At 36.1% G+C, this 17,626-nt stretch overlaps 1 protein-coding gene across 2 annotated transcripts in view; it reads right to left on the bottom strand.

Annotated features, from left to right (window-relative positions):
- HORMAD2 (HORMA domain containing 2) overlaps positions 1-17,626 on the bottom strand; it is a 71,220-nt gene that overhangs the window by 53,423 nt on the left and 171 nt on the right. The window contains exons 2-7 of one of the 2 annotated variants that reach the window (XM_024768024.1): positions 12,044-12,132; positions 7,951-8,092; positions 5,985-6,048; positions 5,417-5,453; positions 2,570-2,590; positions 1,609-1,635 (exon numbers count right to left, since the gene is read on the bottom strand). In XM_024768024.1, coding sequence (XP_024623792.1) covers positions 1,609-1,635; positions 2,570-2,590; positions 5,417-5,453; positions 5,985-6,048; positions 7,951-8,092; positions 12,044-12,094 — 342 coding nt within the window. In that variant the 5' untranslated portion in view covers positions 12,095-12,132. Of the gene's footprint in view, positions 1-1,608; positions 1,636-2,569; positions 2,591-5,416; positions 5,454-5,984; positions 6,049-7,950; positions 8,093-12,043; positions 12,133-17,626 lie in introns of those variants that run through there. The other variant, XM_024768023.1, reaches the window with a different exon arrangement.

Below are 17,626 nucleotides of genomic sequence, written 5' to 3'. Positions count from 1 at the left end.
CATAGAAGAAAGAGATCAAAGAGGTAAATAGTTCTATCAGTGACTTGGTGCTAAAGAGCAACCATAAAACAGTGTAACCCCATGGATACTTTTAGGCACTATGAACATTGCTGTGCCATAGTTATACCATAATTATTGCTGACACATTTGGTGTCCTTTTAAGTCTTTTAATACCCTTAAACATGCCACCAAATTTTCTAGTAATCACGAGTGTGCCATGAACACAGAGGTTAGGGATCACTGCTATAGGAAATAATATGTAAGAGTTCAAAATATTTTTTTCTGAGTCATAAATGATAGCTCAGAACGTATATAATAAGCTTTTGCTTTCTAACTTTATTATTATGTATATTGCCTGCATCAAAACTCATTTAACAGTTTTCTTCCCACTCTGTAATATTTTTCTGTAGATAGCCCAATTTCCTCAGCATTTCACTACCTCAAAAACATTAGTTTCAGATGAGTTTTACATGCATAAGAAAACATAATAATTTATTGCACTAAGGAAATGACCAATTTATTAACAATTTATCAGGAGATCTTACTTTGGGAAACCTCCCCTCAAACCTACTGAAAACAAAAAAATTGAAACTAAACTAGAGACAAAGATAAAAATAGGTTTAGCTTGGGCATTGAGGAATTGTTACCCACCTCAGGCACCAGTTTTCTTTTGCCTTGCTCAAACAGCTGTTTATAATCTTGCCAAAGAAGAAAGGATATTAAAGACTAAAAAACACTTAACTTAGTTGTGAAGGTCACCAGTTAGGCTAAATCTATAGGTTTAGGGGAGGAAAATTGAAAGCAAGCAAAAGGGAAAGGGAAGAGGAAAGAAAGCTGGGAGGAAAATAGAGGATAGAATGAGAAGAAAGAACGAAGGGCTTCTCCCTCCATTTGTGCCACTGCCACAGCTGTCATTCAAAGTAGCACAAGTTACTATTACGTATCCAGGACTATGAATTCACACTGGGAGATGGAAAAGAAGACAAGATTTGTCCTCAGGAATCACAATCTGGTTAGGGAGATAAAGTAATCTTTATGAATTAATTAAGAGTGTTAAATTGTGAGGTCCTGCTGGAGAAAGGAATTTAGAGAAAGGAGAAATTAGTGTGAACAAAACAGCCAAAGAGGCTTTCATGAAAGCTTTAAACATAAGTTGGTGTTGAGGATGAGTAGGATTCAATAAGCAGAGGGGAGAAATTTAGAGAGAGAAGTAAAGAGGTAAAGCTTAAAAAATCTATGAAAATGTCAGAAGGGAGAGAATTAAGTTAGCCATAAAAAAAAAAGTTTAGCATTATGCCACAAAGGTCAGAAATAGAAAGGATTCAGCATCATTTAAAATAAAAATAAAAGGTAGTTTTCATACAGATTCTCACTGTTAACGTGTTAGGGAATACGCTCAGTTCTACTCAATGTTTTTTTTCCCAATACCCTTAGGTAGTTTTTTAAATCTCATAATAAAGAATTGGTGACATTTATAATAAAACACACTGAAAAAGCTCACTACGAGTTACTTTGTTCATATGGTAGTCTAGTGATATAATTTATGGCCTCAACTCAGGTAAACATATTTAAATATAATATACTGCCCATCTCTTTATGTGTTCTTACCTCAGGTTCCTTCGGATTTGTGTAAAGCTATTTAAGGAAAAATAAACAGCATTTAATTTCTGAAACTAGATTACTCCCCACAGAATACATTTTCTATGTGAAGAGTTCAATTTGTGCTATATTAATTGAGTACTGAAATATATATATGTATGTATCTTGAGATATATATTTCAAGCTAGAGATGGAATAAGCTCTTATTTTGTGAACATAGAGCGTCTTTAGAGCATTCTGTGAACCCTGATTATAAGGAAATTGATAACCAGATATTTATGATTACTGCGACTGCACTACAGTCACAGTAATTTGTTATGTTTTAAATTTTTTAAAATAACTCATATATCTAAGACTCTCAATAGTATCTTCTCAGGCTTCCCTGGTGGTGCAGTGGTTGAGAGTCCACCTGCTGATGCAGGGGACACGGGTTCGTGTCCCGGTCCGGGAGGATCCCACATGCCGCGGAGCGGCTAGGCCCGTGAGCCATGGCCGCTGTGCCTGCGCGTCCGGAGCCTGTGTTACGCAACGGGGGAGGCCGCGGCGGTGAGAGGCCCGCGTACAGCAAAAAAAAAAAAAAAAAATAGTATCTTCTCATTTTCCTTCTATTCTTAACTACATATACCATGTTATATACCAGGAAGTATACAAAGCTTCAAAAAAGTCTGTAAAACTTCAAAAACAAAGAGCTTTGAGTCTGTAAATTAACTCAGAAAATGAAATTCTAATAGCCAATAGATGAAGCAGATAGTATAGCCTATATATTTCCTCATGTATTATAATATGCCAAAGAAATATGTAGATTGTGATCTTTTATTAAAACTTCTGATAGAGTTTTTTTTTTTCTTCCAAAATGCATAGGACAGACAATGAAATTCAGGGAGGATGGGGGAGAGTACTGTTTTACTATTTCACTTGCCAAAAGACAATGAAGCAGAGACAGAGGCTTGGTCTTTAAATGTGCACTTACTGTAAGTACTGCCATGTGTAGCTTCAAGAGAAAAGAAAACTATTGTTACTATACACTTGCACCTATATTATTATTATTTTCAATAAAGTCTAATTAAAATATGACTTTCAAATTAAAAGATCTGAGTAGGAAAAAAATACTATTCAGAAGGTCAGAGAAATGGATACTAATTATTCATCCATTCAAGTGAGTCTCTATTACATACCCAAGGTTCTGCTGGGGAGGGGAGAGATGGAAAAAAAAAAAAAGAAGATAACTATCCTTAGTCTCTATAAGTTACATTCTAGTTTGGGAGGCAAAAGATATACAAAATAATTCATTATTACTAAAAGTTAATTATGCCATAAGCATCTCTAAAACAGTTTGCGTTTTGAAAGTAATCTAAAATAAAAAATTTTAAGTCTGATATAAGTCTACAAAATCTCTGCCCTCCCTACAGCTACATTATTATAAACAGATTCTGCTTGGAAGAATAATGGAATATATAGATACAGAGATAGAGATATAAGCAAGCCTATTAAAAACTAGGATACAAATGAGAAAATTTCAGGACCATAATTTTGTATCAAATTATTCACCTATTTCACCCAAAAGACTAAAACTTTAGTGACACTGTGTGGCCGTTTTGGTTACTGCATACAATTGATTTTCAGACTACACAGTAACACTCTAATTTATATTAATTATTTAATTAATAGTTCATTCATTCATTCAAAAATAGAAATGGCCCCTGATCTCAGGGAACATGCAGACCAGCAGGAGAGAACAAAAAAAGCACACAGATAGGTACATCATTACAATTGTGTTAATTGCTATGAAGTAGCAGCACTGAGTGCTTGTGACCATTAAACAGATGGGAGAGGGGTGCGGGGGTGGTGGTTGTCAGGGAAGGCCTCCCCGAGGAAGTAAATATTTAGGCTGGGACCTGAAGGATAAATTGGAATTAGCCAGATAAAGGCTGTGGGGTAGGCAAGAAAATTTTGCAGGCAAAAGTAACAATATGTACAAAGGTAAAAGGCACTTGGCATGTTCTCGAATGCTTGTGTGCTTGAACATGGTGAGCAATGGTGAGAGTGATGCCTTGGAAAGTATGATCCCTAGACCAGCAGTCTCAGCATCACTTGGAATTTGTCTGAAATGAAAATTCTTACACCAGAAATTTTGGGGTGGAACCTGGCAATGTGTGTTTTAACAGGCCCTCCAGGTGGTTCTGACGCAAGCTAATGTTTGAAAACTACTGCTTTAGATTATTAACTCATTTAATTCTCAAACAACCCTAAGAGGTTCGTTTTATTATTATTGTAAAGAAGCTAAGTTACCAAGAGGTAGGTTATGTGCCAAGATCACACAGGTATTAAGTGGCAGAACTAGGATTCACTTCAGACTGACTTCTTCTAAACCTTGAGCTCTTAACTATATTTCACTGCCCCTCAAAGATGGGCACTCAAGAAATGTTGCTAAATGAACGGACAAAGGAGAATGAATGAGTGCTGTTCGGTGTACTGGTGAGGACCTTCTTCCCCTCTCAGCCTGTCTAAATACTAAGGGCCTTCAAAGTCATTTTCTCCCAAAGATTTCCCTCATGTCCCTCACTGGATATAACCCCTCCTTTTCCATACTTCCTTTGCACATGATCAATATCTTGCCTTTGGTATGCATCACTTTCTAATGAAATATCAAACTGATATGAAAAAATCAAAATTTAACAGCCCAACATGGCACAGGTACTGACCAATCAGAAAAGATGCCAACTTAGCCCTGGTGCTGGGTTCCTGGAAGCTCCCCCCTGGGCCAGGTGTCAACCCTTTAGTTGCTAGATTGTGGAACAGTCTAGGGACATCCCAGAAGAGACACTGGTGGGGTGAAGGGGCGGACATGGTGGGAGTCATTTGGGATCCCAGAGAAGCAACCGTTTACCACGGGCTATAGAGTACTTCAACATTTTAACAACAGGTACAGCTATGCCAGTGTGCAATAGCTGATCATCAGCCGCGCATGCATGTCATCTATCTTCTGCCATGGACTATAAGCTCTTTGTGTGCAAAATCTCATATCTGTTTTATTTTTGTATCCCTCAACCCCCCAGTCAGTGTTGAATAAATCATAAGTAGTAACTATTCAATGAAAAAGGAAATATATCAGTGCAACTAAATAATCCAATGTAAGGCTTACTCACCTTAAGGTTTTTTAAAGGAATAGGAATTGAGAAGTAAAAAGAAGACAGAGATGGGGAAAGGAGAAAGCAGTGGTGGAAAGTTCATTTATATATTATCTCTTCAACTAGGACTAGAGCCTCTAATTTTTACACGCTTCATAGCTGTCTTGGGCAGCAAGAAAAATCTAATGCACTTAAAATTCAAGCTGCATTAAAAAAAATTCAAGCTACAATACTAGCTATTTTGAGGGAACAGGTTATATACATGTGCCAAACATAGCTAACAAAATAACTAACATAGAATAAAAACCGATTATTCAAGTCCATTTTTTCCTTTCATATCTGCAAATTGAACTGCCACTATTTTGAACATGTTCAATGTGCTAAATGCCAGATTCTTGTCTGCCCTTTCCCACATCCTGTGGATCTCTTCCAGTGACTTCAGAGGAAATTCTGTGGTCAAAAAGATATGAGTATGTAAAAGAGAAAAATGAGGGTTTCATTTCTAATTGATTCAAACAAGACATCAACAGGACAACAAAGACACAAAATAAGAAGAAACTGGTTCATGAATGCAAATGTAGGAACTGGTATACTGTTAAAACACAACAACAAAATAAAGGCTAAATTTTTCTTTTAAAGGGATAAAGGATGAGTCTTTGATCCTGGTGTAAATTTAAAAACATTCTTACGTATCTCTTTTCCAAAGCATCAAAACAACCTCGAATCCTGTCAAGAAATAAATGTTTGGTGTCAATTTGGACCAGATGCAAAGCCAGAAAGAATCCCAAGTACAAAACTGATTTGTTTCTTGCTTTGAAATACATTAAATTGATGACCATTTCACCTTTCCCATTTAATCATTTTTTAGAAATTCCTATATCTTTTAATATGTTGATAGTACTTTATAAATAATATGTAAGCAATTTTGAGGTAGGGAATCACATCTTATTTTTCTTTTGGCCTCCCATAATGTTTAGGACACTGACATGCATATGATGAGTAATCAAATTTTGATTGATATTTTTCTTTCTTATATAAAGTCCATTTTCTTCAAAAACAAAACTAAATCAGTATCTTAAAATAATATTGAATAATTGTTACACAATTTCTAGGAAATTAAAAAAAAGAAGATGAAAAGAAAGAAAGGAAGAAGGCAATAGTTTTAAGGAAATGATCTTACCAAATAAAGTCTTATGGGTAATTTCAGCTATGATAAAAATAATGTTGTTCAACTTTGGTGGAATTTCAATTACTTACCACCTGATAATATGCAGTGACCCAGGACATTTTTTATCTTCTCGGAGGATTTTTAAACTGAGGTCTACAAAAATAGAAACAGTCTGTTGCACTAAAATTGTCCATACTAAATAAGGGTATTTCCTTTCATGATTTTATTTTTATAACTTACTTAGTTTATAGCTTATAAAAACATTTTGAATCACTAAATATCTAATTTAAAAATAAATCCTATGTTGATAATTGACTTAGTTCCCATTTTTATTATAGATTAGCAGTCTTCCCTTCTACAATGTAGCACAACTGACTTGGTTGCAAAATCAATTTGTGTCACTTCTTTGCTTCTGCTGAATTCTAAGTTATCATAAGGTAGTACTGAGACCATCTCCATCAACCAATTTAAAACGTACACCTCAGTCTCAAATCACTTCTCTGGTATTTCTCTCTCTCTCAATGAAAGAAAAAAAGGATGAAAAATGTTTCCATGGATTATTCTCAAATATTAATTTCCATCTGAAATTCGACTACCTTACTATAGGAAGGAAGAATAAGAAAATCACATTAAAAGTTTTGGTTTAGATCAGTCTAAAATCAATTATTGATTCATGTATGACTTTGTATAAATCACTTCACCTTTTCAGATTGTTTTCCTATCCTAAAATTGATGTTACCTCTATTGCTATTGAGAGATATGAAAATTATTCCATATTGGTATAACATTTAGAGATTGCCAAAAAGAGAGCAACTTAGGAGTACTGGGCATTTTTATGATATATGCTACTTTAAGTACAAACACTGGGAGGGAGATATATAACTTCCATTAAAACTGTCACAAAAAATAAAGCTATAAACAATGGTATTGCCCTCCATGCACAGGTTAGTGATTGGCACACAGTAAGCGCTTAGTTAATTACTCCAAATATGTCTTTTTCCAATTCTATATTCCAAACAAGAGGAGAAACTGCAACTATATGCTACATATAAACATTTTCACTATTACAGATTTATATCCTATAGACCAAAAGAGGACATAACACAAATGAGGCTGTCACAGTTGCAAATATAATGCTTTTGTGTTTATAGCACACATGCATTTCATTGATGCTCATGTAGAGAATCAAATGTTTAAGAAAATTAAATTGGAATGAGGCCTAAGTATATCATTAAATACAGATGTGAGAAATTTAAAGTTAAGTTAGATTTTGAAAAATAACATCTTACAAGGAAACTTGTAGCCCTCTATATTTATTTTCCAAATGATACTTTCCCACTTTCATGACAAATCAGCAAAATTTTCTGAATTGTTATCACAATCCATCTTTTTAAACAAAAAGATTTTTGAAAAATTGAAGAGTCCTAGGTACATTCTTTTTAATACAAGAGAAGGAAAGGAGACAGAAACAGCTTGTAATACAAGGAAATGAGATCATGAGTTTAAGGACATAAGAAATAAAAGGAAGAAAAGTAGAAAAGACAGAAAATTAAGAAAAAAACAGAGCTGATTAGAATAATAATGGTCTACATGTCCATGTTAATCAACAAATGGGTTTGGCATGGGTATGCATATTTTCCACATATTTGTATATGTTAACAGAAAGAATTAAACTTCTCAATTAAAATTCCTCAAGGCCAAAGTCTACCTCAAAGAAAAAAATTCAGTTGAGACACAAAATAGTGCAAATGTACAGCACCCAAGTAGATTTCGATCTGGCTGCTGCTTTTGTAGGTACAGTTTAGAATTACTGGGCTTGTCCATACATATTTCTTTTCTCTTCATTCGGTGATTTGGTATTAGCCAGGAACTAATGGTTCCTATAAGTAAAACCACTAAACATAGTGAAATTAAAATGGAAAATGAATTAGCAAATTGATCTTAAAGAACCCATGACTTGAAATTAGCACACTCTGTGAGAAAGTAAAGTTTTACTCCTGCCAAATAGAGGAAAAGGGCTCCACCAGCCAAAGTAACCATTTAGTTAAACTTTACCATCCAAATGGCCTTCTTCATAAGAGCTCTCTGGAAACAGGCCCCTTAGATATGTTACACATGAGATAGAAGTAGCAAAAAGTTTCTTCACCATTATCAATGACTCATGCTCATTAATTATTTGACATGGGAAAACTGTTTCCTGGGAGGGGGGGAAAATGAAAAAGATTAGTATTCTTTAATATATACAGCCCATCATGCCATTACCACAAGTAAAATGGAAAGATTTTTCAAGACCTCAAATCTGATACCTTTATAGATAATCAAAAGGAAACTGGGCTTTGAATATTGCGTCAGATTAGATCTTCACTGGCAAGGCAAAGAAGAAAGGCAGAGACGGTTATCCAAGTAATTCAAGACTGATATAATTTATTTTACAATGACCCATGGATTTAAGCAAAATGGGGAGTTTTACTATGATTATATAATCTTCCCTTTCATACACTCCTCAGAACCCACTGCAATCTGTCTTCCACCCGCTCTGTTCTATACTATTCTCTACAAAGTCACCAAGTACATCCTATCATTGACCTCATCTCGGTCCTCGTACTATGTAAACTCCTCTGCAGTGCTTAACACTTTTGCCCACACTCTCCTCTCTCTCAGTTGCCATAACATCCTCAAACTCAGTTTATCTCTATCACCCTGACTGAAACCTGATCCCAAGTTTCATTCTCAGACAAATGGATCAGCATCCACTCCAATCATCCAAGCTAGAAGTACAGTCATCTTCGGCTTCTCTCTCTCCTCCATTCCCCATATCCAATCACAAAGTCCTATTAATCCTCTCTAGGAGAGTTCTCAAATCTGTTTTCTCCTTTCTCTTCTCACTGCCACTGCCTTGGCTCAGGACATGGTCACTTCTCCCCTTTAATACTGTAGTTGCCTCTGACCTCCCTGCTAACAGTTTCTTTCATTCAATCTGTCCTTCATACTGCCAACATTATTAACTTTAAAGAATACAAATCTTATCATGACACTCCCTGTGTTCATACAGGATAGAGTTCAAGTGTAGCGTTTGAGAACTCTCAAAATCTTATCTTTGCCTAGCTTTCCTGTCTCATCTCCCACCCCTCCCTTCTGCCCCTCCTCCCTTATCCCCTCCTATGCACCCTACTCCCTAGCCATGTGGAACTACTATTCATCTACTATTCTACTACCATGTATTTCCACATCTTTGTGCTTTGCTTAAGCAAAAGTTCTGCAGTATAAGTGACTCTCACAGATAAAGCTGAGTGCAAGAAACCTGATACAATTGAGTACTAAAGTATGATTTCATTCATATAAAGTACAAAAGCAGGTGAAACTAATCTATGATATTAGAAGTCAGAATGGTAAATCTCTGATTACCTCATTCAAATTCAGAGGTCTTTCTTACTATACTGCAGTTTCAACTGTTGAAGTTTTAATAATTCTGTTACTTAGAGGCAGGTACTACCCACAAATATGCATTTAGATGAAAGAGAACGCCCCAAAATCTTTATCTATATCTGGTTCTAGAATGTCTTCAGGACATTCTAGACATGATTTTGCAATGTAAGCTTGCTTCCTCTTTGGTACACTACATAGCGAAAATGAATTATCAGTTCATCATTTTGTCAAACCATATTATATTCAGTTGTTAAAAAGATACATAAAATTATTCTTGCATGTATGATAGGAACTTTGGAGACAAATTATTATGGATCTTAAAAGTCAGGCTAAGGGCTTCCCTGGTGGCGCAGTGGTTGAGAGTCCGCCTGCCGATGCAGGGGACACGGGTTCGTGCCCTGGTCCGGGAAGATCCCACGTGCCGCGGAGTGGCTGGACCTGTGAGCCATGGCCGCTGAGCCTGCGCGTCCGGAGCCTGTGCTCCGTAACGGGAGAGGCCACAGCAGTGAGAGGCACGTGTACCGCAAAAAAAAAAAAAAAAAAAAAAGTCAGGCTAAGGAATTTATGCTTTATTCTGTAACGAGTGGAAAAGCAGCAGGTTTGATTAGGAGAGTGAGTAGAATAATTGTTTTACAAATATTAAGCTATAGCAGAAGTAGGAAAGATTAACGTTGAGGGAGAATTAGGTATGTAATATGCATGTGTGTGTATGTGTATGTGTGTAAAATTTTACAGAAAATTGCTTTTGGTACCCATAGATCCTGAGAAATTAAGGTTCTTTTGGGGTAATTGGGTAATAGCTGGCATGGCATACATATATAATAACTTATTGAAAACATGCCAAAATTTAGAGGCAATACTTGAGTAATAACCACTTGTAAAATTAAATAACCTAAAAATATAAAGATGTTTACTTTAAATATAGAATCTAAAAGGCCATTTGTAATAATGAAGATCAATGATTGGAAAAGGCCTCTAGAATTGTTACTTTTCTATACTCCAGGGATTTTTTTCTCAGCTCAGTTGATCTAATACTTCAAGGGTTATCATTCACGTTTTTATAAATGTCTAATACATGAAAATACTGTGGCTTGATAATAGAAAACACTATTATAAATTATTTTAATAAGAAATTGTGCTAATGATATAAGTAATGTTTGACAGCTCAGCTGTCAAGCTACATGACCTACGGCAAGTTACTTTACTTCTCTGAGCTTCAGTTTTCCCCTTATTTCAAGGTTTAAGTGAAATAATAATATAAAGCCCTTGGCACAGTGCCCAGCACATGGTAAGTGCTGAATAAATGTTAGCTTCTATAGTTATTATTATTGTTGTTTTAAGTATTAAATAGCAAAATCATACAGTCACTTAAAATTTACTGGGAGAAGTAGCTCATGCAGTCCAAACTACAAAGATCTGTTTATATCAAAAGGTCAATTTGTTAATTTACAGTGAGAAAAATAACTGCCAAGCTGATTGCAATTCATATACCCAGCTCAGCATTTTCACCCCAGGAAGGGTTTCCTAAGTGGAAACGCAATGAGATCAGAAGTTGGCTTGGTGAGTATATTGAATTTGAGCCGGAAAGATGACTGCTTTCTCTCTGCCCTAATTCTCTTTCAACTTCAATCTTCCCTGCCTCTGCTACAGCTTAATATTCCTAAAACATTATTTTACTCACTGTCCTGGTGAAACCACTGACTGTCCATTGATTACAGAATAAAGCATAAATTCCTTAGCCTGGCTTTTAAGATCCACATTAATTTGTCCCCAAAGTTCCTATTCAATTTTATTTCCTACTTCTGTCCAACATGATGACACTCCACTACAGTAAGGATGGATTCTTTGTTATTCTCTGAAACATGCCATGCTCATTTCTTACTCTGAGCCAAGGCATATGCTAGTTTTTCCTCATGGAATTCTCTTCTCTCTCCTCTCTCCTAATCCTTTTCATTAATTAAGGTCCACCTTAAGTCCTATCTCCTTCGTGAGGAATATACAAACCATTCCAGTCTATATAAAATCTCCGAATTCCTATAATTTGTATTGCTTTACTCTTTTCACATATATTTAATGCATATACTGCTTTGTATATTGACTTACCTCCTGTAAATCTTATTTCCCTAACCAGATTATAAACTTCTAGAATGTGAAGATTCTTTTTTTTTAATTCTCTCAGAGAATAACACAGCATTACATATGTATTATATAATACTAAGCTCTCAATGAATCAATGAATGTTCATTAATGAATGTCATGGGACAAGATAAATTTGCCCAGGTGGACCCAGCAAGGTTGCCTGGCCCTGGCATGCTTCCCCAGGGCCCCAGGATCCTAGTTTCTCTAAGTGCTCTCTCCGCCCGTTATTATAATTACATCATAGTGTGCATTAGAAGTGTCCTAATTGTGTCAGGAAGTGAACGTCTAACAAAGAGCCATTCTCTTTAAACATCTTTTTTTGTTTCTGATTTCTTTTCCTCTACAAAGTCTAAATATATAAACATGAAACAAGCACCCAATAAGTTACTTTGTAGAAATCTATTCTAATTTCCTGAACATCCTCAGTGCATTAGCCGGTTAAAATGTAGACATACTCTGCCAGAATATTATGTGCCGATTAACTGACAAAACTGCTGTTTAAAAAAACACCAAAGATTAAAGTCATGATTCTGAACTAACTCACTAAATAGTCATTGATTTTCTTTTAATTCTTAATAAATACCTTAGGTGCCTTGTGAATTCTGATAGAATGAGAGAGCTGAGCAGTGGCCATTATAGCAATCTATCAAGGATTCTTTTAACAAGTCTAACCTGTAAAAAAAAAAAAAAATTAGAGACCTTGCCTAACGTAATCCTTATTGTGAATTTTCCGAAGAACTATATAATTAGCATTTGATTGTATTCTTTTGAAAATTAGTTTAATAAACATTTTTATCTCCACTACCAATTTTCTATAAAGTAAGATCTCTGGATGAGTTTTTCCAACCACCTGATAAAAATTTAAGTTGACTTACTTGTTCCCAAATACATTTGGAGGGGAAAAATAAATTGTAAATCCCCTAAAGATTCAACAGTATATTTTACTCATCCTTGTTATTCCCTCAGAGTGTAACAGTGCTCTCTATATAACAGGGGCTCAAAAATACTTCTTGAATTAACTTCATGTGTAACTGATTTTCAAAGTAAACTCAAAAGTTAAAGTTTACACTTCATACTCATTAGGATGGCTATTCAAAAAAGTGGAAAATAACAAGTGGAGGTGAAGATGTGAAAAATCAGAATCCTTGTACACTGCTGGTAGGAATGTAAAATGGTGCAGCTGCTGTGGAAAACAGTATGGCAGTTCTTCAAAAAGTTCAATAGATTTACCATATTACCCAGCAATTCCACTTCTAGGTCTAAACTCAAAATAATTGAAAGGAGGGATTCAAACAGATTACACACCAATGTTCACAGCAATATTATTTACAATAGCCAAAAGGTGGAAACAACCCAAATGTCCAACAACAGTTGAATGGATTTTTAAAATGTGGTATATACAATGGACTATTATTCAGCCTTAGAAAGGAATGAAATTCTGATACATGTTGCAACATGGATAAACTTGAAAACATTATGTTAAGTGAAATAAACCAGACACAAAAGGACACATATTGCACGATTCCACTTATATGAGGTAGAGATACCTAAAGTAGTCAAATTCATAGCAACAGAGAATAGAATAGAAGTCACCAGGGGCTGGAGGGTAGAGAGAATGGGGAGTTCAATGAGTACAGAGTTTCTGTTCAGGATGACGAAAAATTTTTAGAAATGGGTAGTGGTGATGGTTGTACAACACTGTGAATGCACTTAGTGCCACTGAATTATACACTTAAGAATGGCTGAGATGATGAATTTTATGTAATGTACATTTTTCCACAATAAAAAGTATTAATATTTAAAATACATAGTTTTCAATTCTGTTGCTTCACTAACATAAAAAAGAAGTAAATTTCCCTTTTTCTTTTCAAAGTACTTAATTTATATTGTAGTTTCTTGTCAAGGTTTTATGGAGTTCTGACCAAAATATCTGTAGATAACCCACTTAAAGAAATTCCATTCTAGATCACTCAGGATAGCGTGTGACTTGTTTTTGTGTACAAATTAATGCAAGATTCTGGAAGATTTTGCAAATAAAAGAGGGCAGAATTATTTAAGGACACTGCCACAAGGTGGTGATAGAGATTATAAACAGGTAATAATTTCTCTCAAATTATTTCTTCAGAGCAGCACTAGGGGACACTCTTTTACAAGATTTTACATGAGACTGAAACCACCTAATAGTCCTTTGGTCCTTAATGATTCCAAGGTATCTTTTGTTGACTTCAGATTATAACCTTCATTTCTGAGTGTAACCTGACCCTTTCTTAGCTTTTGGTGTTCTTCAAGGGCTCTGTCCTAGGAGCTTTTTTTTCTTTTTTTAACTTCTAAACACACTCCCTGGATGAACAAATACTTTTTTGTTGTTTCAATTATATTTCTATTCTGACGACTCTTAGATGTATTCCCCCAACCTAGGTTTCACTGGGGAGTTGCAGATCTATACCTCTATGAGCCAGTTCCAATTTGATGTTCCCAGCATACCCAAATGTGAATTCTTTTGCCCGAAACCTATGTCTGTACCTTAGCTAAGTGAAGGACAACATCAAATACCTAGATGCTCAAGCCTAAAAACTATGACTCAACCCTGTTCCCTCCCTCATTCCCATATCCGTTCTCCTTTCTCAAGTGTCCACTCCTCACTTTATACACATTGTTGTCATCTATGCTTCAGATCAGATCAGCCTCATCTTTTGACTGGATTTCTTCAACCACCAGTCTGCCTGTCACTGGTCTTACCCTTCTCCAGTCTGTTCTTTGTATTGCAGCCAGAGTATTCTTTTTAGAGTACAAACTTGACTATGTAACTTCCTCAACTGAAATACTTCAGTGGCTCCCCACTGTCCTCAGGATGAAATCCAAACTCTTTACCATAGCCTCAAGATCTGGCTCATGCCTCTTTAGCCACATCTCTAACCATTTTCCCTTACACTTTTATGCATCAGCTATTCTTATCTACTTTAATTAACCTATATTCTCTCTAGCTTTCAGGCTTTTGTAATGTTCCTTCTGCCTGAAACATCCTCCTCCCTTTCCAATTCCTACTCATCTTCTAGACATGGCTTAGTACAAGTTTCTCAAGGAATTATTCCCTGGTTCACCACCAAGTCTGGGTTATGTGCCTATTGTAATATATTCCATATCATTGCATTTATGTATCCACCCCACCCTGCTGTGAGATAATGTGAGGGCAAAGTTGTATCTGCCTAGTTCATTCTATATTTTTAAAGTTTTTTTTTTTAAGGTACAATTCAGTAGGTTTTAGTATATTCATGAAGTTTTGCAACCATCACTACCATCTAATTTCAGAAGATTTTCATTATGTTAAAAGAAACTCCATACCCACTAGCAATCACACCTCATTTTCCCCTCGCCTGACTCCTTGCAACCATTAATCTACTTTTCATCTCTATGGATTTGCTTATTCCAGACATTTAATATAAATGGAATCATATATAAACTTTTGTGTCTAGTTTAGCTCATTCTTGAATCCTTAGCACCATGACAGTACTGGAATAAAGTAGGTAGGTGCTCAAAAAATATCTGCTGAATCAATAGAGAAGTACTACATGAACAAGGAAAAAGTAAGGGTCTAGAATAGAATTACAGAATTTTAGAAGTAGAAGGAACTTTAAATGTCATCTAGTCCAAACATCTAATTTTCTAGATGAGAAAATCAAGGTCCAGAGAAGTCAATTGACTTACTCAAGGTCAATCAGAACTGAGAATAAAAATCAAGAAAATTTGACTCACAATTTAGGGGTTTTTTCTACAATGACTCTGCGTAATGAAATTCCCCTTGCTTTCATTCCATCTAAAATACTGCATTACCAGCACCTTCTTAGTTGTTGGGCTTGCTTGCTTATTTCTAAACATGGTAGGGTCTCTTTTTGGTGTCCTGAGATAAACTGGCTTCAGGAAGGCAAAAAAATCTAAATAATTATTTTAAATAGCCAGGCTCCTTTCAACCTCTAACTATTCTGTTGCTACTGTCTTTTTCCCTTTGAGCAGGTGTTTTGTGGAGGTCTCCTATTCAAGTACAAACTCTGCTTAATTTTGAAAGCTCACACGCTAACAGCCCCAGGAGGTATGACTCTACAGATCATGTACTCTCAGAGAATTACTCTGATATTTTTTTATCACCTCGTTCTGACTCATTATCTAAAACTTAAGAGATATTTCATAACTATGGGTTTTAAGAACAGAACTTTAACTTCCAAATGTCTTTGATTTATATATTTGCTTGTATATTGGATCCACAAACATCTGAAACTTCACAGGGCATCAATACATTCACTCTTATGCTTGATACGTCTACTCTGTGACAAGGATTATGATCTTCCTGAGAAAAACAAAATTTCTGTGTTTTCTCAGATAAGACTCACTCTGGGCTTACTTCTTGACCTACATCACAATTGCCCTATTTAAAATGGTGGCACAATTACTTTTTTACCCTTTTATGTGTGAATCCAAGATTCAGATAAAAATTAACCAGCTGTTGTTTAGTTTCTGAAGGCCTAAGCCACTTTTTTTTTGGGGGGGGGGTGTAGGTGGCATTCTGAGTGACACACAAAAAAAAGTTTCATTACATTTGCCCAAAGACAATAATAGTTGATTTCCTAATACTTTTCACCCATCTTTCCCAATCTTCCAAAATCATTTTTTTAAAACAAGAAAATCCCTTGTCTATCAAATGTATAATGCCCAACAGCTAGATTCTAAAATGCAGCTAGATGACCTTCCATACATGTGTATGGTATGAAGGAGATAGCTTTACTCAAAGGAAGTACCTGTCAATGTAAATGGGCTTAAATCAGAGTTGGAAGGGGGAGGAGACATCCTCTAAAACTAATCCAATCCTTTCATTTTAAAGAAAAGTCAATTCAGTGGAGGAAGGATAGTCTTTTTAACAAACAGTGCTGGAACAACAGGACATCCATAGACCAAAAAGCCCTGAAAACCTTCAACCTAAATCTGACACCATATACAAATATTAATTCAAAATGGATCATAGATTTAAATGTACAATATAAAACTATCAGTACAAAGAAGAGGAAAGTGAAGTCCAGTAAGGGAACATGGTTTGCTAAAGGTCACCCTGTGACTCAGAGGTTTCACAGAGTTTGCTCCCATAAATTAATATTCTCCATTTTAACAAATCCCATTTGGTCCTGTTAATTCCCCTACTCTGTGCTCACTCAGAGTAAAGGGTTTCCACTATATTAACTGGGTATTTATTCATGCTCTTTTGGTTTTTTAATATCTTCTTCAGGCTACTTCAATTATTCATTCTATTCAACATTTACTGGGCGACTACCACGTGCTAGTCTTCGTGTAGGCTTACAAAGATGTAAAATACTGTTCCTACCTCAAGAGATTTATGGCCCAATGGGGGAGAAATTAGATTATCCTAATCAGATTAAAACTCCTTTACGGGCAAGAACTGTACTTTTTCTTCATTTTCATCAGCCAAGTAACATGATGTACTGCACACCGAGTCCAGTGCTCTGCACAATTGAACACATTTCGGTGATTGGTTAATCTTGAGTTTCAAGACACTCTCTCCCCTGCACTGTTTGGGGAACTAAAGTCCATGAGATCAAACAGCAAATCCTGGATAAGGCGAAAGAGGAGCTGAGGTCATCCCGTGGGGACTCACACCTCTTGGTGTGTGCCAGCCATTGATTCTCACAGAACACCTCAGTGGCTGGAGAAAACCTGACCTAGAAGATAGACAGCCCTCCCCCACAAAGCTCCCGATCCGACTGGTTGCAACACGCAGGTGTCGGCCGGAATAAGAGCTTGGCTGCCGACTGCCAACTGCTGCGTCCTCACCTGGACTGATTCCTTCTTTTCCATCACCATTTCAATTTAAAAGCTACCTTGATAGTGGGAATGTGAGTGTTCCCAGTACAATTCTCTCCACCCCCGCACCCCACTTCCCCCACCCCCAGTAAATGTGAAAATTTTCATCATCAAGCTTTGGGGAGGGAGGTGGGGAATGCTACCTAGGGGTTCCCCTTTGTCCTTCCCCTCAGACCCGGCCTTCCCGCTACTCCTCAGAATACTTCGGGCCTCACAGAAATACTTTCAAATCAAACTTAAAGCCTCGAGGAAAAAGAAACGTAAAGGGAAAAAAATAACCTAAGAGGAAAAAAAAACCCAA

This window comes from Neophocaena asiaeorientalis, unplaced genomic scaffold (genome assembly GCF_003031525.2).
Source record: "Neophocaena asiaeorientalis asiaeorientalis breed wild unplaced genomic scaffold, Neophocaena_asiaeorientalis_V1.1 scaffold828, whole genome shotgun sequence".
Lineage (NCBI taxonomy): Eukaryota > Metazoa > Chordata > Mammalia > Artiodactyla > Phocoenidae > Neophocaena > Neophocaena asiaeorientalis.
The sequence above is the reverse complement of the archived record's forward strand: the minus strand, read 5'-3'. Positions and strand labels throughout refer to the sequence as shown.